The 22,057-nt window shown below is 40.0% G+C and overlaps 1 protein-coding gene and 1 long non-coding RNA gene across 2 annotated transcripts; one reads left to right on the top strand and one right to left on the bottom strand.

Moving 5' to 3' along the window:
• Window positions 1–39: 39 nt before the first annotated feature.
• RGR (retinal G protein coupled receptor) lies at window positions 40–16,671 on the top strand. Its single transcript, XM_032694978.1, has 7 exons — window positions 40–212; window positions 2,532–2,688; window positions 4,286–4,407; window positions 13,046–13,199; window positions 13,729–13,846; window positions 15,286–15,399; window positions 16,328–16,671. The coding sequence occupies exons 1-7, from the start codon at window positions 134–136 to the stop codon at window positions 16,469–16,471; spliced, it is 888 nt and encodes a 295-aa protein (XP_032550869.1). The 5' UTR covers window positions 40–133; the 3' UTR covers window positions 16,472–16,671.
• Window positions 15,307–19,556, bottom strand: LOC116790213. Its single transcript, XR_004358286.1, has 3 exons — window positions 19,454–19,556; window positions 19,023–19,257; window positions 15,307–15,463 (listed from the first exon to the last, which is right to left on the bottom strand). It is a non-coding gene; the product is annotated as an uncharacterized LOC116790213 (long non-coding RNA).
• Window positions 19,557–22,057: the final 2,501 nt, after the last annotated feature.

The raw sequence follows: 22,057 nt of genomic DNA on the forward strand, positions 1-22,057 counted from the left end.
AGCATGTGTCTGCACGTGAGCTGCTCCTTTAAGAAGCCCTGGGCTACTGGAAGTAGAGAGATCTGGAGAAAAGGCAGCCCTACAGCTATAACAGAGGGCAGAGGTTAAATATTTTGACATATTTGCCATAAGAATGGTCAGTCCACACCCTCTCCCTGAAGGCTTCACTGAAATAGAGGTGTTTGCCCTGGGCACTGCCCTGCTGGTAGAAGGTAAGTCCGACGTGGGACCTCAGCAGCAGTAAGACTTTTTCCCCTATTATTTGTGATGAGAGGGGGAAGAAAAATTGAAATAATCAGCAGCATTTGTGGTACACTGACCATGGTTACTGTGGCCACATCACCAGTACTTCTGCTGAGTAAATCAAGGGGAGCTCTAAGCTGTTTGCAATGAATATCTGCATGCTATGCATGGCTGTGGCAGCGAAGTACTTCTCAAGATTTTGGGATTTAAGATTTTGTTGTTGACTTTTAAAGACAATTTTATCTTCCTCGGGGGAAGGATATTGAAATGACTGATAACCTCTCAATAAACTTGGACTGCTTGTTTTGTGGGCTGTGATGACTCTCTTATAATCCAACATGATAGGTCCAAAACAGCCTGTAGCCTCTTAGCATGCATCCAGATTGCGTTGGTAGAGCTGCAATTAATGGCTGCTGGGTAAAAGTAAACAAACTGTATCAATTTCATTTAGCCAATGTGGACTTTCCTTAAGGCATAAGCCACTTTTGTTGAGAGACTGCAACAAAACTGTGAACTTACATCTACCTTGCAGCTAGCAAAGGGGGTGCCAGGGACCTGCGGCTGTTGAAGTTAAAATAAAGTAAATGACACCTAAAACTAGATGTGGTCTAACACATTTATGATTTACTAAACACAAGTATTTTCTGTAGGGCTTTAGGCAGAATGTGCCCAGCAGATTGGCAGTAAAACTCTATCTTTGTCAACGGACTTAGCAGATCAAACTAAATAATTAAAGATTAATTCACTTTCTGAAGACTGAGAGAAAGGTGATGAAGATCCCTCTTTTTACTTTTTGTGGCAGTTTATGCAGTTTGCAAGAAAGCTATGGGGAAGAGTTGCATTTACTTTAATAACTGGACACATTTGCTGATCTGAAAATGAAAATTCAAAGCTATCATTTTTAAATTTAGTAAGTTCTCTATTTGTACACTCATGCTGACCTTCAAGAGAGCAGAATGTGGTGAAGCCTGAGGCTTCAAAAAAACAAGGGAAAGACAGAAAAAGTTGATGTAGTAATAACTCTTCAGCTCTACTCTAAATATGCTCACAACATATCTCTCCTAAAGGCTTCTTTGCATTTGGGAGAGTTGACAGCAGTTTTACCCTGTGGGTGGGAGGTAATCTGGCAGGGAGGAAATAAGAACAGCAGATCTCAAATGACTCCAAATATTTCTCCTGGAAATATTTTGTTATATGTTGTGTAATAAACACACATCAGCTGTTACTATGGTTATGCCATCAGCCATTAATGCAATTAAGGTAGAAGCAGGATTTTAGACTAGAAAAAAATCATCCATCTTATGCAACCGCAGAATTAAGACAATGAGCATAAGTAATTACAGTACTTTACAGAATTAGGGGATATAGAGTTTTTCTGTGCTACATAATTTCTTTTTCCAAGAAGAACACAAAGAAAAAGACACCGTGTCTCTCATCTAACTGAAACTTAGAGATTGAATGTTGAGTCAGAGCCTCATCAGAGCTAAAATAATTCAGGTCACCTTGAAAAGGGCATTAAAGGACAAAGCTTGAATTTAAACCAGTGAAAAATGGGTTTCAGGGTGGCACAGCTCTATGTTGGGTGAATAGCTGGGGTTGCTTGGATGATTCTGTCTGAGGACCAACATTTATTTATTTTTTTAAATCTGTCAGTGACTGCTTTTCATAATTAGATTATTCCTTTCCATGTATAGTCTATTGACGAGGGGCAGTAATAAGATTGAGCTGATGTAATTCAAGCACTGTGTAGGCTAACCTTAGACAGAAGCCCAAAGGGAGCCAGGCTGACTGAAACACAGCTGAGGGATTTCCACAGCTTAGACACAAAAGAATATTATAATTGATATTGAACACAACCCTTTTCTCTATCAAAGGCAGGCCTGGAGATGTGTACACACCAGCAGCATATGCTGGCTGTCAGCCCCCCGAAACTGCCTCCCCTGCATCTCCCTTGCTCTAAATGAACTACGTGTCCCTGGATGAACTCTGACAACTCAGTTTCTCTTATTATAACAAAAAGCAGAATTACAAGCAAGATCAAACCATTTCTGCTCCACGTGACTGGCCATATCCCTGATGCAGTTCGGAGCACTGGCTTCAGCTGTCACCTACAACTTCTCTCCTGAAAGCCTTTGTAACTTGCGTGCAGACCGACCACTACAGATTTATTTTCTGCGCACGCATGAGTTTCCACCGTAATTATTGTTCCCTCATTAAAGAAAACAACAGTATCATTGTAGATGTTTTCCATTTCCAGTTGAATCACACCAAACAATTCTGTCTTTCAGCCCTGCTTGGTTTCTGTCTGAATGGCTTGACAATTCTCTCCTTCCGAAAAATCAAAGAACTCCGAACACCCAGCAACCTGCTGGTTGTCAGCGTTGCGCTGGCTGACTGCGGGATCTGCATCAATGCATTCATCGCTGCCTTCTCCAGCTTCCTAAGGTACATCTTAAAGCTCTTCCTAAGGGATGCTCAGAAGAACCGCATGAAAATGAATAGCTTAAGTTGTAAGAGATCAAAGTAATTAAATGACTCTCTCTCTCTACCACAACACATAGCCAACCTTCTTATTCTCTCAACTTGAAACGGGAAAATGAAACTCTATATAGCTCTACCAGGCAAGCAGAAAAGCAGACTTTACTGTGTATAATCACTGGCAGAGTGTAAGATTGATTATAGAAGATATTTAACCAGACAGCTTTACCCGTCATTATAGAAGCTACTTGAATACCAAAATACCATTTCACTAAACCTCTAGATTGACCCCAAATTTATCTGCAAGTCTTTATCTGTTTGGGGTCTTTTTATTAACTTTTCCATTAAAGCACTTATTTGAGAAGTTTCTGTTACCAGGGAGTTCACATCAGTTATGACACAATTGTTTTTCTACATTTTCACACATGTCAATCATTTAATCAGAGGACAGAAACAACATCAAGCATTTTAGTAAATAATTACAACAAATAAATCACAAGCAAATCATACTCAAAAAACCCACCACCACTATATAAAATAGCTGATGAATAATTTCACTGTGGTATCATATTTTTACACCCTGGAAAGACCTTTAATTCAAAACAGAAATGCATTTCAAGCCAGAATGTCACCACTTTTATCTCTTAATGGCTATAAAAAGTGTTTACAAACTAACAAGTAAATAAGTTCCAATGGGGCCTTATTTAATAATATTTTACCTCCTATATAGGTCAGTCTTGTTTCAGACACTTACGTCCAACTGCAGTCAATAAAGACACCTTTATGGAACTGGAGCTGAGAAGCCAAGGTCAATACATCCAAATGTATTTAACCATTGCAGGACCTTTTCTTTCAAATAGGACCACAAGTTTCCCAGCCTCTCAAGCAGTAAGCTGTCTCCTGTTCCAGGGGTAGTCTCCTTATGTATTATACTGGTGTTGTGTAAATATATGAGAAAGGACATTGCCGAAGATTTCTGCACAGCTGTGTTTACGAGCATAAGAGTCAGCTTAGATGAACACAGAAAGAAAAAAAAGTCATGACTCCTTTTCATTCTGTGTCTGCAAAGACATTGGGAAGTTCTTTTCCTTCTTTTCATTATACGTCTGCAAAGATATCGGAGGCCTCAGTCTGGCTATCAAGAGTATTTTTATTTGTTGTGAGCTTTTGTACTGTGTTGCATGGTGAACTCCGACTTTCAAAAATTCATTTGCTACTTTCACGCATTGATGAATTGGCTGCTCATAAAGGATACAAATTTCGAAGATGTGGATAACTGGATGAAGTGTAGATTTCAAATTTAAATTTAAGCTTTTCAATACAAAAATGCAGGGTTACATTTTCTTCTCAGTATTAAGAGTAGAAATAGCTGCTGTACTGTATCAGACATCACAGCAAGAAAAATGCTGGCATATACCTAAAGGCAACCACAACAGTGTATTTTACAATGTCTCTCAGAGAGCTTGAGCACAGTCTATCATTTTACCCTCTCTGTTAATGAATTTCCAAACATGTCTTCATCTTTCTCTACCATTTTCTTAACATATTCCTTGTTTGTTGACAGATACTGGCCCTACGGCTCTCAGGGCTGTCAAATTCATGGATTCTGTGGCTTCCTGACAGCACTAGCCAGCATTAACTGCAGCGCTGCAGTCGCCTGGGACCGATACCATCACTACTGTACAAGTAAGGGCCACAATTTACTGAGCAACCCCACCCAGATTCTGCTACAAGGCAGCTTGCTTAGGTTTCTGAGAATCAAAGAAAGCACATATTTATAATTTGTGTATCTTACACGTAAGTTCGTTTATTTTACACACTAGAGACAGAGTAAATATAAACAATTTCTCCGAAGGACCTCTTCCCATACAGGGAGCAATCATCAACCACCTTCAGGAGATATTTCTTCTTCCAGATCACATCCAAGTCGTGACCCTCTTGCCACGCTTTCTCTTAAACCATAAGGATTTTTAAAACAAAATCCCAAACAAAATCCAACCCTTCGCATTGAGGAAAAATCTATTCACCTTGGGCTTTCATCCAACACCCTGCTGCGCACCAAACAGATATTTATGCCCATGCAGAGTTTACTAATTACAGATGAATTTGATGTAGCTGGAGACCTGCCTCTGCAGAGACGGCAGCTGGAACAGAGCCCATGCAGAGGCATGATCAGGCAGACAGAGCTCAGCAGTCCCTTTGTGTGACACACAGGCATTTTGGGGTGCCAGAGACATTCGTGGGGTTTATGTTTCATTCCAGGCCCCCTTATGAGCACTGGAACTTGATAAATTTGTTCCCAAGCAAGGAACAAATTATCTGCAAGTTTCAATAAAAACGGCAGAGCTATTTTTAAGTACTAATTGATAAGAGCAGGAATGTGTTCATGTGGGTTTTTTTCCTTAGTGAAGGCCATTTTTTGTTTGGTTTTTTTCTTGCAATTTAGTTTTTAACTAACTCTGACACCTCACCTGGATTTAATGGAAATCTAATGTTAGACAGGGAGATCAACCTATGAAAATAAATTTGTCCTTTTTTGTCAACTTATGAAAGAATATTTTTGATTTAGGTGAGAAATAGAAATTGACAGGATTTACGAATATATGGATTTGACTTCTATCACAGAACTTCCTCCCAGTATTTGACAGTACTTCATTTGTGCATTCAAATCAATCCAAGAGTGGAAATGTCTGCTGAATTAGGGTGCTGAGTTGGATTTGGTGTCTGCAGGGACTGCTAGGATTTGTGCTGGAACTCCAACCATGCACTAGCCACTGCTGTGGATACAGGAGAATAACTCCATTCTCTTAGCTAGCCCAGAAGTTGGGAAGCACAGCAAAAGGCTTTATCATCAACTGTAAAACAAATTGGCAGCCTTGTGAGCACTGGAACTGGCAAAACCTGCTGTCTTGTAAATAAAACACGGTGCACAGGGATGATATTCATTTTGTATAACAGGATAGACCCATGCTGACTGCTCTGTGGGTGCTTTCATGGGGACTCACCTCTCCTCAGACATCGTCTTTCACAGTAAATGCAGCAACTTAGTACCTGTCAGTCCCCACTTCCTCCTCCAGTTTACTCTAAGTAGCCAGAGTTCTCAAAAATTATTGGGAGGGGACTGAGTGACAAGCACAGGGTATACAATTTCATGCCCTTCGTTATGAAAAGGGAAGAAGACACGATATGAAATACAAATCTCTGTCCTATTCTGAAAGGACAGAGAACCTCTTAAAGGTCTTTTCCAGCCTTAACTGTTCTATGTTTCTATGGCATCCTGGCATTCAGCAGTGTTTGAAATGGCCTAATCTGCACTCTTTGGCCATTTTGGTAGTCATGTGGGAGCTCTGCCATCTGGGAGAAACGGATGAGGTCCTCCCATGCAGATATGCAGCTTTTATGTTTCCTGCTAAAGCCTGTTTTTTTCTAGAAGAATGAGGAATCCAGAGCACCTCATGTAACCACACTGTTCTCAAAAAAAGCTGTGTCACTTTGGCAATGTTGATAGACAAATTCAACCCTCCTTTTCTTGTGATAAAGCACAAGTTGCTCAAACCACTTCACAAAATATTTTCTAAAGGAAATTGTAGACATTTGTTGGGGAAGAAACTGCTGAGCTGCAGTGCTTCAATGCCCTCCTCTGTTAGCGTCCACACAACCTTTCAGGCACAGCCTCCGTGTGATTAAAGCAGCAAATGGTGAAACACTCCCAAACCACACAGGGAATATATTCAATCTGATGATCCTGTTGAGGTGAAAAGGTTGCCAATTTTTTGTTCTGCAACTCTTGCAGGAATTCAACTCAGACAAGGAAATTCTTTTTTTCACGTCTAGATAAAGGACCCCAAAAAAGCAGGCTGTAAGCTAAATCCATACTAACACCCCTTGGACATCAAAATGCATTTGGAGCTAGAAGAGCAGCATCTGTATTTTACAAGAGAGAGCCTGAAAATAAGCATGTCATGGAAAGACATTTTGCTCTGCAACATTGACTTTAATGCCTTTGTGTCAGGACTTCCTCCAGTCATGAGCACACACTACATTAAGAGCACAGGCAGAGAGACCCTAAGGGCACAAACTTCTTTACTTTGCTCAAATTGTTACTTACTGATGGTCAAACATGGCTGCTACAGTGAACACTTTGAACAACAAAACCTAAAACCCAGAAGGTGCCCAGGCCCTGGGGCTACTCCAGTAAAATCAGCCCTTTCTAGTTGCATCCTTCACATGCTGATTGCAAGGAAGATTAACTCATATTTCACAAACATGCTATATCAAGCCTGCAGGCTATACTGTGTTCTCAATCCATACATTAAACTCCTGTTGACACCGGTGCACGTTGCATGCCTGTACAGAAGGTACAAAATACCTTTGCCTAAAAAACAAAGCTATCAACCTTGTATCTTCATTAGCCAGGAAATGATAATCCTTCCAAACTCAATTACATCATCCCCAATTTTTTTGTCATGTCCTAACAGTTTCCCAAGAAAACCTTTGCTGTAGCATTCCTCAGTTTGACACTGGATTATCCACTATCCGTATTTCTGAGGAAGAAGGGGCTGACGGGAACGTGAGAGATTACTATGATGATAGGAAAATTTGGGACTTTACAGCCATTCTGGATGCCAATAACACAAATTTGCTCACCAACATCCTGAAAACAAACAAGTTTTTAAATTTGGTAGTCAGTACAACCCTCAGTGACAAAGGGCTAGCCTTTAGAGTGTATTGATAACTAGACAAGTCACTCTTCAGAAGTGAGGTTGATATTAACTGGCATAAGGAAGAAAATAGTATTACCACCTCACATGATAGAGAAGGTAGAGTTTCAAGATATTTTACTCTGCCCTCTTTTGGTTTTTTCCTGTCAAGCAACCACACTGGGTAACTATCTTTTCATCCCCTAAATGTAGCTTTGGGGCCTATGAGGTGCTATGTTCACAACAAGGAGAAGAGAACCAAAGAAATAGCCTGAAAGTATGCAGTAAGAGGAGAAAAGGCAGGGAAATATGAAGGGTATCAATGTCAATCACCAGCAAGATAAAATTGTATTTCAAAATTTGATCATTAAGGGGAAAAGGAGAAAACAGAAGTAGTTTTACGTTAGTGCCTGACAGTGAAGAAGGAAAGGGTGAACTCTGAGGGAGCTGTCTATCAGCAGCCAAGCATTCAGGACAGAAGGTGACAGTTTATATCAAGGTAGACATTATAGTTCTCCCTCCTTGGCCATTCAGAAAAGAAAAATGTCCTGAATTATGTTAACATAACAAGGGAGGAAAGACACAGCAGCCTGGGAAGCCTCTCTGGAGCTGGGATCAGGCAGGCAGAGGGCAGCTGGTGGAGATCCCAGGGGACCAGTGACCTGGATAGCAGGCAGTCACCTACCACAGAGATGTCCTTGCTGAAGGCATCTCAATCAAGCACATTATTCATTTTGGTGAGGAGGTGTCACACTGCCACCAGAAGTTTGTGGAGAGGGGAAGGATCCTGGTCAGTTTTTTCCCTTTCATAAGTACAGTTACAGTTTTAAAAGGAAAGAAAAAAAATCTAGAAGATTTTATACTTGCATTTAAGAATTTGGGGGAAATGGAAAATCTGAAGTGATTTATGTCATTACTTCTGTCTATACTACAAAAGAAAATATGAATAAAACCAGCAGAGATTTCACAGCAGTATTCAATTTCAAGAAGTAGAACTGCAGTGAGTTTTATCTAATCCTTAACATTCAAGGAAATCTGGGTTGTTATATCAGTATTCAAAAATTACCAAACTACCATTTGTTCCAATTTCAGCTGTCAGCTCTGTCAAATTAAGAGCAAATCCTTAACTCATGTCACATCTACTGCAGCCACCCTGTCACATTGCCTTCATCTAGTTTTGCACCTGTATCAGTTTTCCCTGACAAAATGTCAATGTTTATATAGATCTTGCATTTTTCACTGAAGCAGAAGGTAATCACCAGAACAGCTCTATGATCATGGAGAACCACAGAAAAAGAAAAAAATCAATGGAGTAAAAAAATCCCTTAATTAGGTTATTTTAAAGAGCTTTTTCTAATAATATGCACAAAATAAGCTATTATGCATTGCAGCTTTCTTATTTCTACAAGAAATGAGTACTTGTGAGCACCAGTGACTGGTGCTTTTTGCAAAGCAGATTAAGTAGGTACTAACACCTACTTTACTTATGACTGATACATATTTTTGCTTATAAGACTTTCAAATATCTTCGTCTTTGACAACCTTCTAATCTTAAGTGATGCATGCCATGAAGTCTGGTACAAGCTATATTGTTCTGGAATATATCATAACTTAATATTATACAGCTATTATAACTAAACCATTTGCAAGAATGAGGAAAACAAACTTTTTTCTGTCCATCATAGAAAATCCTGTTCACATTTTGTTTGAGAAATTCCCTTTGAACAGCAGGCTGAAATCTAGCTGAAAGGTAGCCACTGTGTCAGTGATGTATTTTTTGCTCTTTCTGTGAAAATCAGCTAAACATTTGAAAAAATCATAAATCTTAAAAAAAATCTACATTCGTAAACGTTCCCTCAGACTAAAGATGGAGATATAATTTATGGTTATGTCACCAAATACTGGCCATCATAATCAAAAGGATGAATGTCCCATGCTCTATCTAGCACTTTCTAAAATTTAAGCTCGTGACATCAAAATTTTAGTAATCTTTGAATGATGGGGGGAGGGTTCTGTTTATGAGAGTGACCTTGTTCTGTCCCAAAGCAATTACAGAAGCCATTTGAAATCCCTTGTATTAATATTGCACTGTATGGAAAAGAGAAGCTTCACTTTTGCTTTTCAAAGGGAGAAAGCCAGAGCACAAGAGTGATTAGACTTAATAGGACCAAACTGCAAGCACTGGGCCCTAATTAGGAATTATATCTGTAAGCATACGCTGAACTCCATGCATAGACATTTAATTGAATTAGGACCTACACAGCTATTATGTTAAATTTTATCAGGCCCCAAAAAAGTCATTTAAAGTAAAGCAATGGCCTGCTGTGCACAAAAACAACCAAACTGCTTTCCACCTAGGCTCTTACTGTCAGCCTTCTCAGGGGAGGACATTTTTGCCATGTGAACCAATCACAATTCTTTCACTGTTCTTGTACTGAAAGTATTTTTTTTCTGGGTAAAACTAAAATAATATCGAGCTTCTTTACTTTTACATTCATACATTTCTAGCTGCTTTTAATGTGCGAGTAAATATTTTCTGAAGGGTCAACAAGCAGCTGATTTCACCAGGTCTGCTTCACCACTAATCTCATTTTGCAAAAGGTTAAAGCCAAAAGGAAAAACTTAATTTTGTTAGTTCTGATTCTCTCTTCTAGTCTCCAAAATAGGATTCCTTAAGTGTGAGGAGAGACAATAGAGGAACTCAGCCCCAAGATGAGATTTCCAAAGGCAGGCTGTAAAGACATGCCTGGGGCCAGACTCCATTATTGCATAGTCCTCCATTCTACATCTAATAAGAAAATGGTGATCCCTAACATAAGTGGAAAAGTAACTAAAATAAACTTTTTCTTACAGTTTTTCATAGAAAAGGCACAAACATTAAAGCAAAATTTAGGGAAATAAAGAGAAAAAAAAGCAAGTTAATGAAAAATGAGACGTGGTGCCTTGCTGAGCTCCCAGAGCCCTGCCAGGCATGGGGGCTCCCCAAGGTGAAGGGAACTGAGGCAGGGCACTGCCAGCCACAAGCACAGGATGGTTTCCCCTGGAGTGTTCTATGGGCTGCACTTTTCCCATTAAAGAACTCAACATGGAAATCTTCATTAAAGCCACTCTTGATAGAAAATACTTGAAAGCCATTTCAGCATGAGGCCTCACAACTCTCTTGTTGCCTGCACATAGCCCAGCTGGAAGCACACAGGCCAGAGGAAAGATGTGGCACCAAGAGACTGGGCACCACGAAAGATCCCACAGGTGGCTGCAGACAGGGGAACAAGAGTTTGTCCAGTTTTTCTGTGCAAGATGACAGCAGGGAAGGTGGGATTATATCGGATTAAATCAATGCAAGGATCTTTTTGTTACATGCAAAGATCCATAAGGTGCTGGTGTGTGACCAGGACCCGGTGCCATCAGAGTGCCTCAGTCAGGGCCCATCGTGCTTTGAAACCTTCACAATACTGCAGTAGTTCATGAAGTGAAAGGATGGGGCAAAAAGAGAACAAAATTTCTGCCACAAGATACCACAAAAAGTAACCGATATTAACTATTTTATAAAAACTGCTGAGAATCAAAAACCCCACAGGATTTAGTTCAGGGTTTTTTCAGAACACCAGAGGGCTTACCACTTACAAAATTTTATTCCCAAAGCAATAAAGCTGCTTTTGGCATAAGCTTGTTTTAAAAGATACACAATTCAGATCCAGGTTTCAGTGCAGCTGCTTTTGATAATGCCTTTAAAACGCTGCTAGAATATGTAAAATACAAAACAAAGCTGACAGCTTATGTAATAAGCTTTGTCCCGGTTGAATTTCAAGTTACAGTTGTGTAAAGCCAAGCTACAAGAACTGCTATGTAGAACACAAATGGACATGTTGGATGCTTGTTTGAGCATATACCTAAATTGCACTCACTTAAGAAAGATACAGCTTAAGCTACATTGCTTCTTTGAAACAGAGAGATTACGAATAATTACAAGTTACTAAAAAGTTTTACTTGTATTGCTAGTTCCCTAAATCAAAACCTATTCTTTTATTTTCATCTATGTAATTCTAGAGTCATATTATGTCAGTATTACAAAGTAATATTTAAGCCTTTGAACCAAAATATATCTTCTATATAGGAATCATATGAAAGACAGATATTAGTCATTAATAATTCTTCATTAGTAATTATTACAAAATAATGTTTTAAATTACAAAAAAATCAATTTTTTTTGAACTACCATATTAGTATTAGTATTTATAAAAAGGATATTTGTTACCTTTTTTCCTGGTATTTAAATTGCAATGTGTACACCTGTCCTTTTCCATGACTAATTTTTGAACACCTGCACCAAACAAATTTTCCAAGTTGATTTTTAGTGCAATTCAAAGTCTAATTCTTTTCCCTGAAGAACTCTGGAAGATAAGAAAAAACACAGAGGTAGAACCAGCATCCCTGTAAAAAGGGCAGTTTCACTAACAAACTCACTTTATTTTCCTTCTTTAAAATATACAAGGACATTACCACTCAAAATAGCTATTGTGGAGTTTGTGGTCTTTCCTGGAGCTGTTGCCTTATAGAGACCTCCAGTTTGTGCGGCCACCCATGAGTCAGCCACATCTGACCCCATGGCAGGGGCTCACCTCAGCACCTTATATCCAGTCCCTTCTGAGAAAGGTCAGAACTGGCCTGAATCTTCCTGCCTGTTGTCATGATGCTGCTGTTAAGGGCAGACAAAAAGATTGCTTCCCAACCTCAGCGAAAATTACATCATTACTTCTCCCTAATGGGAGATCTGATTAGAAAGGAGCAGTGGGAAAAGTCACCGTTCTCCTTGCCGGTGCAGCTGGCGTCATGGATTATTCAGCATGGCCATGACGACAGACATTAGCCTCCATAACAAAATTATCCAGACCTTTTGACACGCAAGCAGCAAGACTAACACAATATCCTGCAGTAGCAAGGAAGCCTGCCTGCTTCTCCATGAAGAAATACTTCCTGTGTCTTCTGAAGTTTCCAGTCCTTCTTTTCATCCATTGACCTATTCCTGTGATATTTTATGAAACCGGGTGAGATAGGCACAAGTGAACATTTTTATTACAAAATTAGAAAAAAAAATCACTAGTGCTAAGCTTCACATTTCCTGTTCCAGGCTAAGCAATGATCTTAAGGGCAAAATTACCTGTCCAGTAGTATTTTTAGAATGAGATCTTTTGTCAGGTTGTGTGTATATATGCATATATGTATTGACGAACAGCAGTTTTAGAACAGAGTATATTTGATATCCACATGTGCCCTGCACTCCCAGACAGGCAGGAAGGAAGTAGTCAGGGGCTGGGGAGTGTGTGCAGAGTCACGTTTCTGATCTGACCCACACCCTGCAATGGGACTCTAGTTCTTCCAACACTATTTATTTCACCACCCTGTTCACTCTACTCTCTGTATCACCTGAGTCTTTAAACATATTCCCAAAACACAAGAATATAAGGTTTGTAACAGCAGCTGTATTTCCAGTGTGGTACAAAGCTAAGCAGCAATACAGCATTTGTCTAAGTAAAGCACTTGTTTCTGCCTGAGGCCCAAGGGCTGGACAGCTTTTCCCAATGGTTTTGTTAAGATCATGGAGATTCCCTTTTCTCTTCCCACAGGGAGCAGGCTGCAGTGGAGCACGGTCATCTCCATGATAGTGTTTGCATGGCTGTTTGCTGCCTTTTGGGCCGTGATGCCCTTACTGGGGTGGGGGGAATACGACTACGAACCCCTCCGAACCTGCTGCACCCTGGACTACAGCAAAGGGGACAGGTGAGGGCCAGGGCCAGCTCCCACAGGGGTGGGGTGGAGGCTGCTATCCCCTGGGGTGGCCTCAGCAGCACACCAAAGCTGCTGTCCCCCATCACTGCTGCTGGGGCAGATGTCCCTCCCGAAGGCTGCCTTGTCTCGCATGGTGACATCTGAGAACAGCTTCCTCTGGGGGAGAGGCTGGTGCTCATGTTTCTGCTACTCCCTTGTTCATCTATAAGCTGCATCTTTTCTGTGTTTAGGACTTAAACCTCTTTCAAAGGGGTTTTGGGTTTATACAGTCCAGTGCAAATGTCTGAGTAGGGTTGTTTGGTGTAGAAAGCAAATACCTGTTGTAATTTTCTACAGTATTATCCATCCCACACAACAGCGTGGCACTGCCCTTCACAAATGCTGCAACTAAAGCATGTTGACAAAACTGGTTTTATCAATTTTAAAAATACAAGTTGGTAAATACTAACAGCAAGTTTACATAGATACATTAGACAGGAATTAACAACCTCTTTTTTTTCCCCCTCCTCACCCTTTCCAGAAACTATGCCACATACCTTTTTTCTATGGCTACTTTCAATTTCCTGGTCCCGGGCTTCATCATGCTGACGGCCTATCAGTCCATACACCAAAAGTTCAGGAAAAGTGGGAACTATAAGGTAAGAAAGTTTCCTTGGCCCCTGCAATCACCTTGCCAAAATAGGGCTGCATCCAGCAGAGGCAAAGTCCTTGAAAAAAAACCCTATTTCTTTCACAAAGGCTTTGGCTTGGCTCCTTCTGTGCTGACTCCCCAGTCCTACTTGAGTAGGAAGGTAGTGCAACACAGGATGGGGTCACTTAGAAAGTTCATGGAAACATTATTCTTAGAGATTTCAACATTTTACCAGATGGCCACATCTGCCCCAACCTAGTGCTGTAAACAGTTCCCCATCAAAGAGGGAGTTGGACCAGTGATCCTGAGGATTTCCCTCCATCAACACTGGTCCAACTCTCCTCACAAAATTAACACACAGCATGCAGAATATTCACCAAAAGCATATCAATATTTATCCAGAGAAATTTAGCTCAGGGAGGATTGTTATTTCCTGCTTTGATACAAGCCCTTAGCTTATCACTGAGGAAGTCAGACAGAACTACAGCTCTGAAAGGAAACACAGAGGCACCCCATGGGGGGAAAGGGGCTTTTCCATACACATTGTGTTTTCACTTGGCTGAGGAAATTCAGAAATCTTTATGAGCTGAAAACGAAGGTTTGTGTGTGGCAGTTTTATGGGAATGTAAGGTGGTGATTATATGAGTTGTGTCCTTAGGTGCAGGCTATACAGTCTGGGGCATTGTGCATGGCTGGTGGGCACAGCACAACCCCTGCACTCAGTAAAGATAGTTAGTTCTCAAGGGGAGTGTTATATCAGCAAAGAGCCAGTCAGGCAGACTGGTTTGTAGCTGACTGGAATAAATACATGTGCCCTCTACATATTTCTTGAATAAATCTCAGTGACCTTTATGTCTATTACCTTTTTTTTTTCAGTGAGTTTACATGCATGTGATTTCTTTCTTACAATATTCTATAGCTGTGCAGACAAGTTACAATGAAGAAAATTTAGGGATGAAATTATTGTTTCTCTAGTCATTAATACTTTCAAGATACTTGGGAACAGCTGACCATGAACACCATGGATAGGGCCCCAGCATAAAGAACAGAGGAATTCTACTACCACAACATAGCCACTGCATCCATCTGTTGCACTGCCAGAGCAGTGGCTTCATACAGTTTATTTGTCTGCAATTTTACCTGATTTTAAATTTTCACATTGCTTTATCCTCTCAGCAGCAATTACTGGCCTTGGCTTCCATATCTAGAATACATTCTGATTTAACTGATCTACCACTAGGTATTTTGCCACCTCTGCCACTCCCCACCCACACCTGGAACAGGGCTTTGTGCCCACTGCACAGGCAGCCCTGGAGGCAGAGCAGCAGTGGGGTCACACATCCTGTTGGTTGATCCTCTCCTGCTACTGAACACAAACCTCTCCCACCCATTTGGTGCAGCGTGTGATTGTGAAACGCAAAGGAATTTATTGCTCTTGTTTTTCAGTTTAACACTGGTTTACCATTGAAGACACTGTTCATTTGCTGGGGTCCCTACTGCCTTTTATGCTCCTACGCAGCAGTGGAAGACGTGATGTTCATTCCAGCGAAATACCGCATGGTACGTCTGTGCTGCCCGAAGGAATCCAGACAACGACATTCTCCTTACTCTCCTCTCTCTGTTCCTATGGAATGATGCCAATTTACTCACAACTGGGTTTACTTGTTAAAACACATATATATATAAAGTAGATCTTTTCCTCAAAGCATTCTGTTCATCTACCACTTTTAAGGCAAAGCAGCTAAGCACAGTGATATAACAAGCAGTGCATTACTGCTTTGATCAAGCAGAAATTTGGGAAGTCAGGGGTTTTTTTTCTTCAGCAGTCAGTTAGGGGTCTGTAGCCTGTTCTGCTTCATGGTGTGTAGGAGCTTTCTGTGTCCTTCCCAAAGTCAAGTACCAGCTCAAAATTTTCAGTTTTGAAAAGACTGATTGTCTCATTCATATTTCTAATACTTCTCCATCCTCAAGGAAGCTGTAATTGATCTCTCCTAAGGTTATGCTGCCTCCTCTTTCCCCTTTATTCTATGAGTTTTGGCTCCAAAACCACCTCTGGGACTCAGTAATATCATACGAAACCTTTCAACTTTCATTCAGTCCCCAAGAATCAGCCCAGTTTCAGGTCACCAAATTCATTACTGTATTCAATACCCCACATAAAATGCATTAGCAACATCAGCCCACTTATTCATCAGAAGGTGTCCACGCCACAGCCTTCACTCCTCCTAAGTGTTTGTATCACTCTCATCTGAAATATCCCTGTTTCAGGCAATAACAATCTAAATTCTTTCACCCAGAGACTATAATTTCTGGAGCAAGGACTTCCAACAAACCAACTTGCTTTCACTTCTCATCTTTCTGGGGGTAGCACAGCAGTACCATTGGAGACAGGCATTTTTTTGGTAAAGAGAAACTGAACCTAGGCTAAAATCAGCCAATTGTCTCCTCAGTGCATTTTGCTATTAATAAATATTGTGTCTCACAACAGATTCCTGCCCTTGTTGCCAAGGCTGCGCCAACGGTGGATGCCTTTGTATATGCCCTGGGAAATGAGAACTACAGAGGAGGAATATGGCAGTTCCTCACAGGACAGAAGATTGAGAAACCAGAGGTTGATAACAAAACTAAATAACCCATTATGGCATTAAGCAAAATTATTGCAGGTACATCAGTGAAAGCAAAATGCTAGAGAAAACTGTGTGCATTCTCTGATATGTATGTGCAAAGGTGGTTCCACATTGGAAAGGCTGTGTATTGGCTACAAACAATGAAGTACAAAAAGAAAGCCCTCCAGATAACTGTCCAAACCATCAGGAGCTGCTTGTCAAACAAGCTGCCTTAAATCTGTGTTGATTGTCATCAGTCTCATTTTATATGTCACTGCAAATAAACTATGTGCTGGAAAGCATTTTTTTTTCTCCTGATAAAAGCTAACGTAAAAGCTCAGCAAATTAACTGAAGCAGGATATTCATTTATCCAGTGAGGCCTCATCAGATCAATCTGTGCAGTTTGTCCATATGGTAATGTCTGGATTACTAAAAGATTAAACCAATATCCAGTATTACACCACATGTCTGTATAAATACCTTGTTCATCTGAACAACTCATTTTCAATGCCTCCAAAATGGGAGTTCCCAAATTTCCATCATGAATCTGATATCCTACTTCCATAAAAACATTTTAGCAGGCATGTTACCCCAGTAAGGAATATTAGCTTGGCTCCTATTCAAATGAATCACTGTGTGACATTCAGCTTTATCACACACTAAACTGCATCAGATTTTGCAGCTGCTACTTACTAGGACAATAAAATGCTTATAGTCCATCATAAAAAACATTCATCTTTTTGTTGAACATTGAGCAAAAACTAAAGGGAGGTATGACTCAGTTTCTGTTCTAAAATGTCATAAGGATAAAAATTAACTTCACATCTGCCATTAAATTCCCCTATGATCTACATGAACAAGAACAATCACTGAATCAGTCATGACTGAAGAGTCTGAGCAATTAAAAAGTCATTTATTTTATAATTAACAGAATTTATATGAATTCTGAACTATTAGAAATTTTAAAATACATTTTAAACACTTGTATTTGCTCATGTTGCTCATGTTGCCTATGGGATGAAAAACTGTCGGTTGATGTTGCCTGTTACTACAAGATGTGCCTCAGAATGACCTATTTGTTAAAAAATATGTGTGTGACACAGATTATGAGAGATTGTATGTAAAAAGCCAAACCTAATTGATACTTACAGGAATCATATGGTCCATTTCCAAGCACTGACAGTGAAACGGCTTTTGAAACCAACCAAAGAAAAGGCTGATCTGTCCCTTTGATGCCTTCCAACATATTAGAAGGGAAAACAGTTGTTTAAGGGTTACAAAAGGGTAGATGGTACAATCCTGGAAGCTAAACAAGCAGTAGGTAGAAGGGACATTCCCCTCATGGCTAGAGATAGGGAATAAATCTCATTTTGACAGAGGAATCCCAGGGATCCCATTCAAAAATGGGCTTTGAGACTTTGCAAGGCTCAATCTGGTCACAAACTACCTGACAGAGCACTGAATAATGCCATGACAAAATTATTCAAAATAATGACATCTAAAGCTGACAGGTAAGACTTACATCTTAGGTACACATAATATTACATGAGCAGATGACAAAATGTTTGCACTGGTAAGTGCAAAATAATGTGTATGGGCACAAAATTACCTTTAAGTATGTACCTACACTGACAGGCTCTGAATATGTAATTATCTCTTTCTCAGGAAAGAGACCTGGGTAGGTCTTGCAATCATTAGTTCACTTGTCAGGGGGGTCACACTGACAAATCCCAGCAGAATGCTAAAAAACACTAAAAAAGGAATAGGTAACAAAAGAGGACACATAGTCACACCATTTGAAATCCACTTATTCAGACTTATTGAATAGAGTGCATAGTTTGGGTCATTCCAAGTCACAGAGGATACAGATAAACTAGAAAAGGGCCATGGTGATGATCAAATGCAGGGAGAAGCTTGAATACAGCAGGGATGAAATTAAGGAGAGTGCTGGCTTAGAACAGGTGACTGATGAGGAAACCAGGGGTTCAGGAGGGTGAGAGTGGAATGAAGTTTGCTGCTTCCAATAGCAGGAATGATGGGACATACAGCAAAATTAATTTGAGATGTGTATTTTCTGAAGTTCATGGTTTGAGGAGTATTCTTCATGTGTCTACTGAAACACATTATGGCTTACATAACAATACTGTAATAGTGTAATAAATAACAGCTTCAGACATTTGGTTAGGGACTGAGTCCCTTTGACTTAAAGGGAACATACCTCAGGAACTCATCTTAGGTTTCAGCTTTTAGTCAATTTTCAAATTGATTTTTGCCTTGCTCTTACTGTAAACTTTTTATTGTGGGAGTAGAGAGCCGCAGAGCTGTTTCTTTGTTCTGTTAGACAGCTACAAAACTAAATGTGCCTCTGCTTAGGTTAGTGTTTTCTTTTTTCATTAATTACTGAAAACTAGCAATGGGTAAAGCTGAGTATTATTACTTAGTAAGTTGATAAGTGCTATTCAAGCCTTGAGACAAATGGGGCTGTCCTGAGCAGCATTCTCTATGGTTGCACTGAAGAAATGCAAGATAACAAGATCACCGAAAACTTTCAGACTCAGGGATGGTGCAAAACTTACCAACATACTTCAAAGAACATGGACCATGTTCATACAGCCCAGTGTATTGCCATAAATTTTGGACCACAGCAGAGGCAGTACAGTGCACTACAGTGACATGAGAACAGGTTGTCCCACCCAAGAGCGGCCTCCCACAGCTCTCTGGAGTGAGCCCTCACTTCAGATGGTTCCCTGTGTACTGTGTTGCTCCCCTCTGGTCAGAAAACTCACTTGGTTTCACTCTGCACTTCCAAACCTGAAGATGTACATAAAACCTGCATCATTTCTCCTGTCATTTATCTCCACCATAAGTATCTTAAACAAATGCTTCTCAGCCAGTCAGGCCCATAGCTGTCCCAGCCCAAGGGCTCTTTCAGACAAGTTACAAAGATTCTTCACTGAGTGAAGAGAGGCAAACAAAGCATTCAAACAAACCAGGCGGATTTTAATACCTCCTCAGTTCTAGTTCCTGATGTCTCAGCTGATGACTTCCTCCACCAAAGAGTGGAGGAAATGAGGCTGCTTGCAGCTCACTTATTGGATCATGAATAATCTTACTCTGAAACAAAAAAGAGATGGAAATAAACATGAGAATTTCCAATAACTGGTCACCAAATTCTAGCTCTTACTGACAACTGGTCACTCTCCTAGCTATAACTAGTTCTCTCCTCTAGTTTACCCACATTAAGAAGAACTGGCTGATGACCACAAAAAAGTGCCTCTATAATTTTGCTGTGTTTTGGGAAAATGTCTGGAAGCAAACTGCAGTGCACATGCTTCCAGTTAATTACACAGTTTATCCTTAGCCTTTGCCACAACACACTGGCCCAATACCCATGGCACTGATAATTGTCCAGATCTTGCCAATGGATATCTGTTACCATCCTGATAACATCTGTCACAACAAGGTCCTGTGTCTTGAGTAGTTTAGGTAGAAGCATGCAAAATCCCATCATGTTTTTGCACTCTGGAGAATCCCAGATGGCTAGAAATGGAATTTATATTACCCTAACCAAAGTACAGGACAGGGAGTTATACGTGGGCTTCAAGACACTCCCATACAGGTGGTATCTCACCTATTATCCAAAGCAAACGGCATAAGAACAAAAAGAGGAGATTCAGCCTAAGTCAGTACAGTCAATATGACTGTCAGTGTCCTGTCACTAAAGATAAGAGTGACCACAACAACCTGTCCACTTTTAAAAGTAATTAGATGGCACTTCCAGCAACTTCACATTAGCCATTTCAACCCTTTGTTGGGGAGGGTTTGAACCATTGCTCACAATCAAAATAGAAGAGGAAAGTGTGGCTCTCCTTAGGGTTCAATTACTTGATTCAATATCCAACCAGTCTCAACACCCAGTGATCTGCAGTATTATATCCAATATCACTTAACCACCCTACTTTCCCTCTTACAGGCAAAGTAATTCTGTTTGTTTGTGTCAGAGTGAACATTTTGACTCATTGATGAAAAACAGAAACAGAAGGCAATTTTTCCTCTTTACCCCTAGAAACAAAGTGTAATTTCTTCAGATTTTCTTTCAGCAGACAGAAATGCCTCACACCTTAAATAGCAACTCTTTCAGTTCTATTTTCAAGGCTATTAAACACCCACAACTCCAAATGAAGTTACAGCATCCTCGGTAATGCTGCAGATCAAGACCTTGCTGACTCAGTTTTCCCACACAGCTCACACTTACAAACACCCAGCAGTTCAATTAAAGGGAGTTGAGTTTTTCTGTAATGCACATTCTTCATGTGCTTCATACACCTTCTGATGTGTTTTTCCTTGCACCTCCAGTGCAGCTGATGGGGACACTACAAACTGATTCAGCAATAGAGTCAGAGGAAGAATTTTCACTCTTCCCAGTCTATCACCATACTACTTCAAAATGTATTATGGTAAAACAGCAAAGTCAGCTGGGTTTGTCACCACAGAGAAAAAAGAGTATTGCCAAATTCCTAAATATGGACCTAAGTGCTAATGACTGGTTTGGTTCAACAAGCTGGGATACAAAGACTAAAAGTGTAACTTAAGATCCTTTATAACATGATGACAGCAAGTGTTAATCACAAGTACTTCTCCTTCCTGTTATGTCTCACCTTAATTTCTGCTCATGTTTCACCTGTGGGGATGACTAAGTAGAGACTCACACCTCAGCCTGTGATATTGAGAGTTTGCATGTTGGAGTAAAACTGCAAAAATATTTGGCACCATCTGCCTATTTATATATATTCACACTAGGATCACAATCAATGGTCTGTATGAGGTATCCTAGACAGCCTAACACAGTAAATATTCAGAAGGTATTTTGTTTGGAAACAGTCATTTCACTTTCTGCAGAGAAAAAAAGGAGGATGGATCTGGTGCATTAAGATTATGTAAAATAATAAGAATTTTCAAATGGTAAACACACATGCCCACATACCAATCTTAGGTGTTTTTTTGGAGTTTACTAATATAATCATTTGTGCATCATTAAAAGAGAACAGGATCCAACAACAGCAACAGAAAGCACAAAAATTCTAAGATCTCAATGAGATGCAAGTCTAAATGATTATCAATACAACTGAAATTGTACATGCAAGACTTAAGAATTATTTTTTTAACACTTTGAGACCCTTGGATTTCCACAGACTGTAATTTATTCCAGTGTTAGCCATGTATTATGAAATTTTTCAAAGCAGGTTTTGTTCAGAACAGAACACCAGATCATAGAACTGCCAGAACAGGAGAGCTAGCGCTCTGTAAAGGTGCTGTGCTGGGCTACAGATTTTCCTTCTTTCAGAAGCAGCAGGAGGCAAGCACAGTGGAATACAATTAAGATTATGCACCTAAATGTTTATTTAATGTTGAGAAGTATTGCAGATGCAAATTAACATACCTATTTCAAAGGAATCTAAGTTTAATTAACCCAGGTTTCAAATTAATGTAGATTAATTAAACACTGTTTAGAAATATGTTTCAGAGGATAATACTTTTTCATTCAGTCTCTAATGGTAGAAAATGTGCTTGCTTTAATAAGAATTTGTTCTTGTGAATGGGAAAAGTAATT

This window comes from Chiroxiphia lanceolata, chromosome 8 (genome assembly GCF_009829145.1).
Source record: "Chiroxiphia lanceolata isolate bChiLan1 chromosome 8, bChiLan1.pri, whole genome shotgun sequence".
NCBI classification, from domain to species: domain Eukaryota; kingdom Metazoa; phylum Chordata; class Aves; order Passeriformes; family Pipridae; genus Chiroxiphia; species Chiroxiphia lanceolata.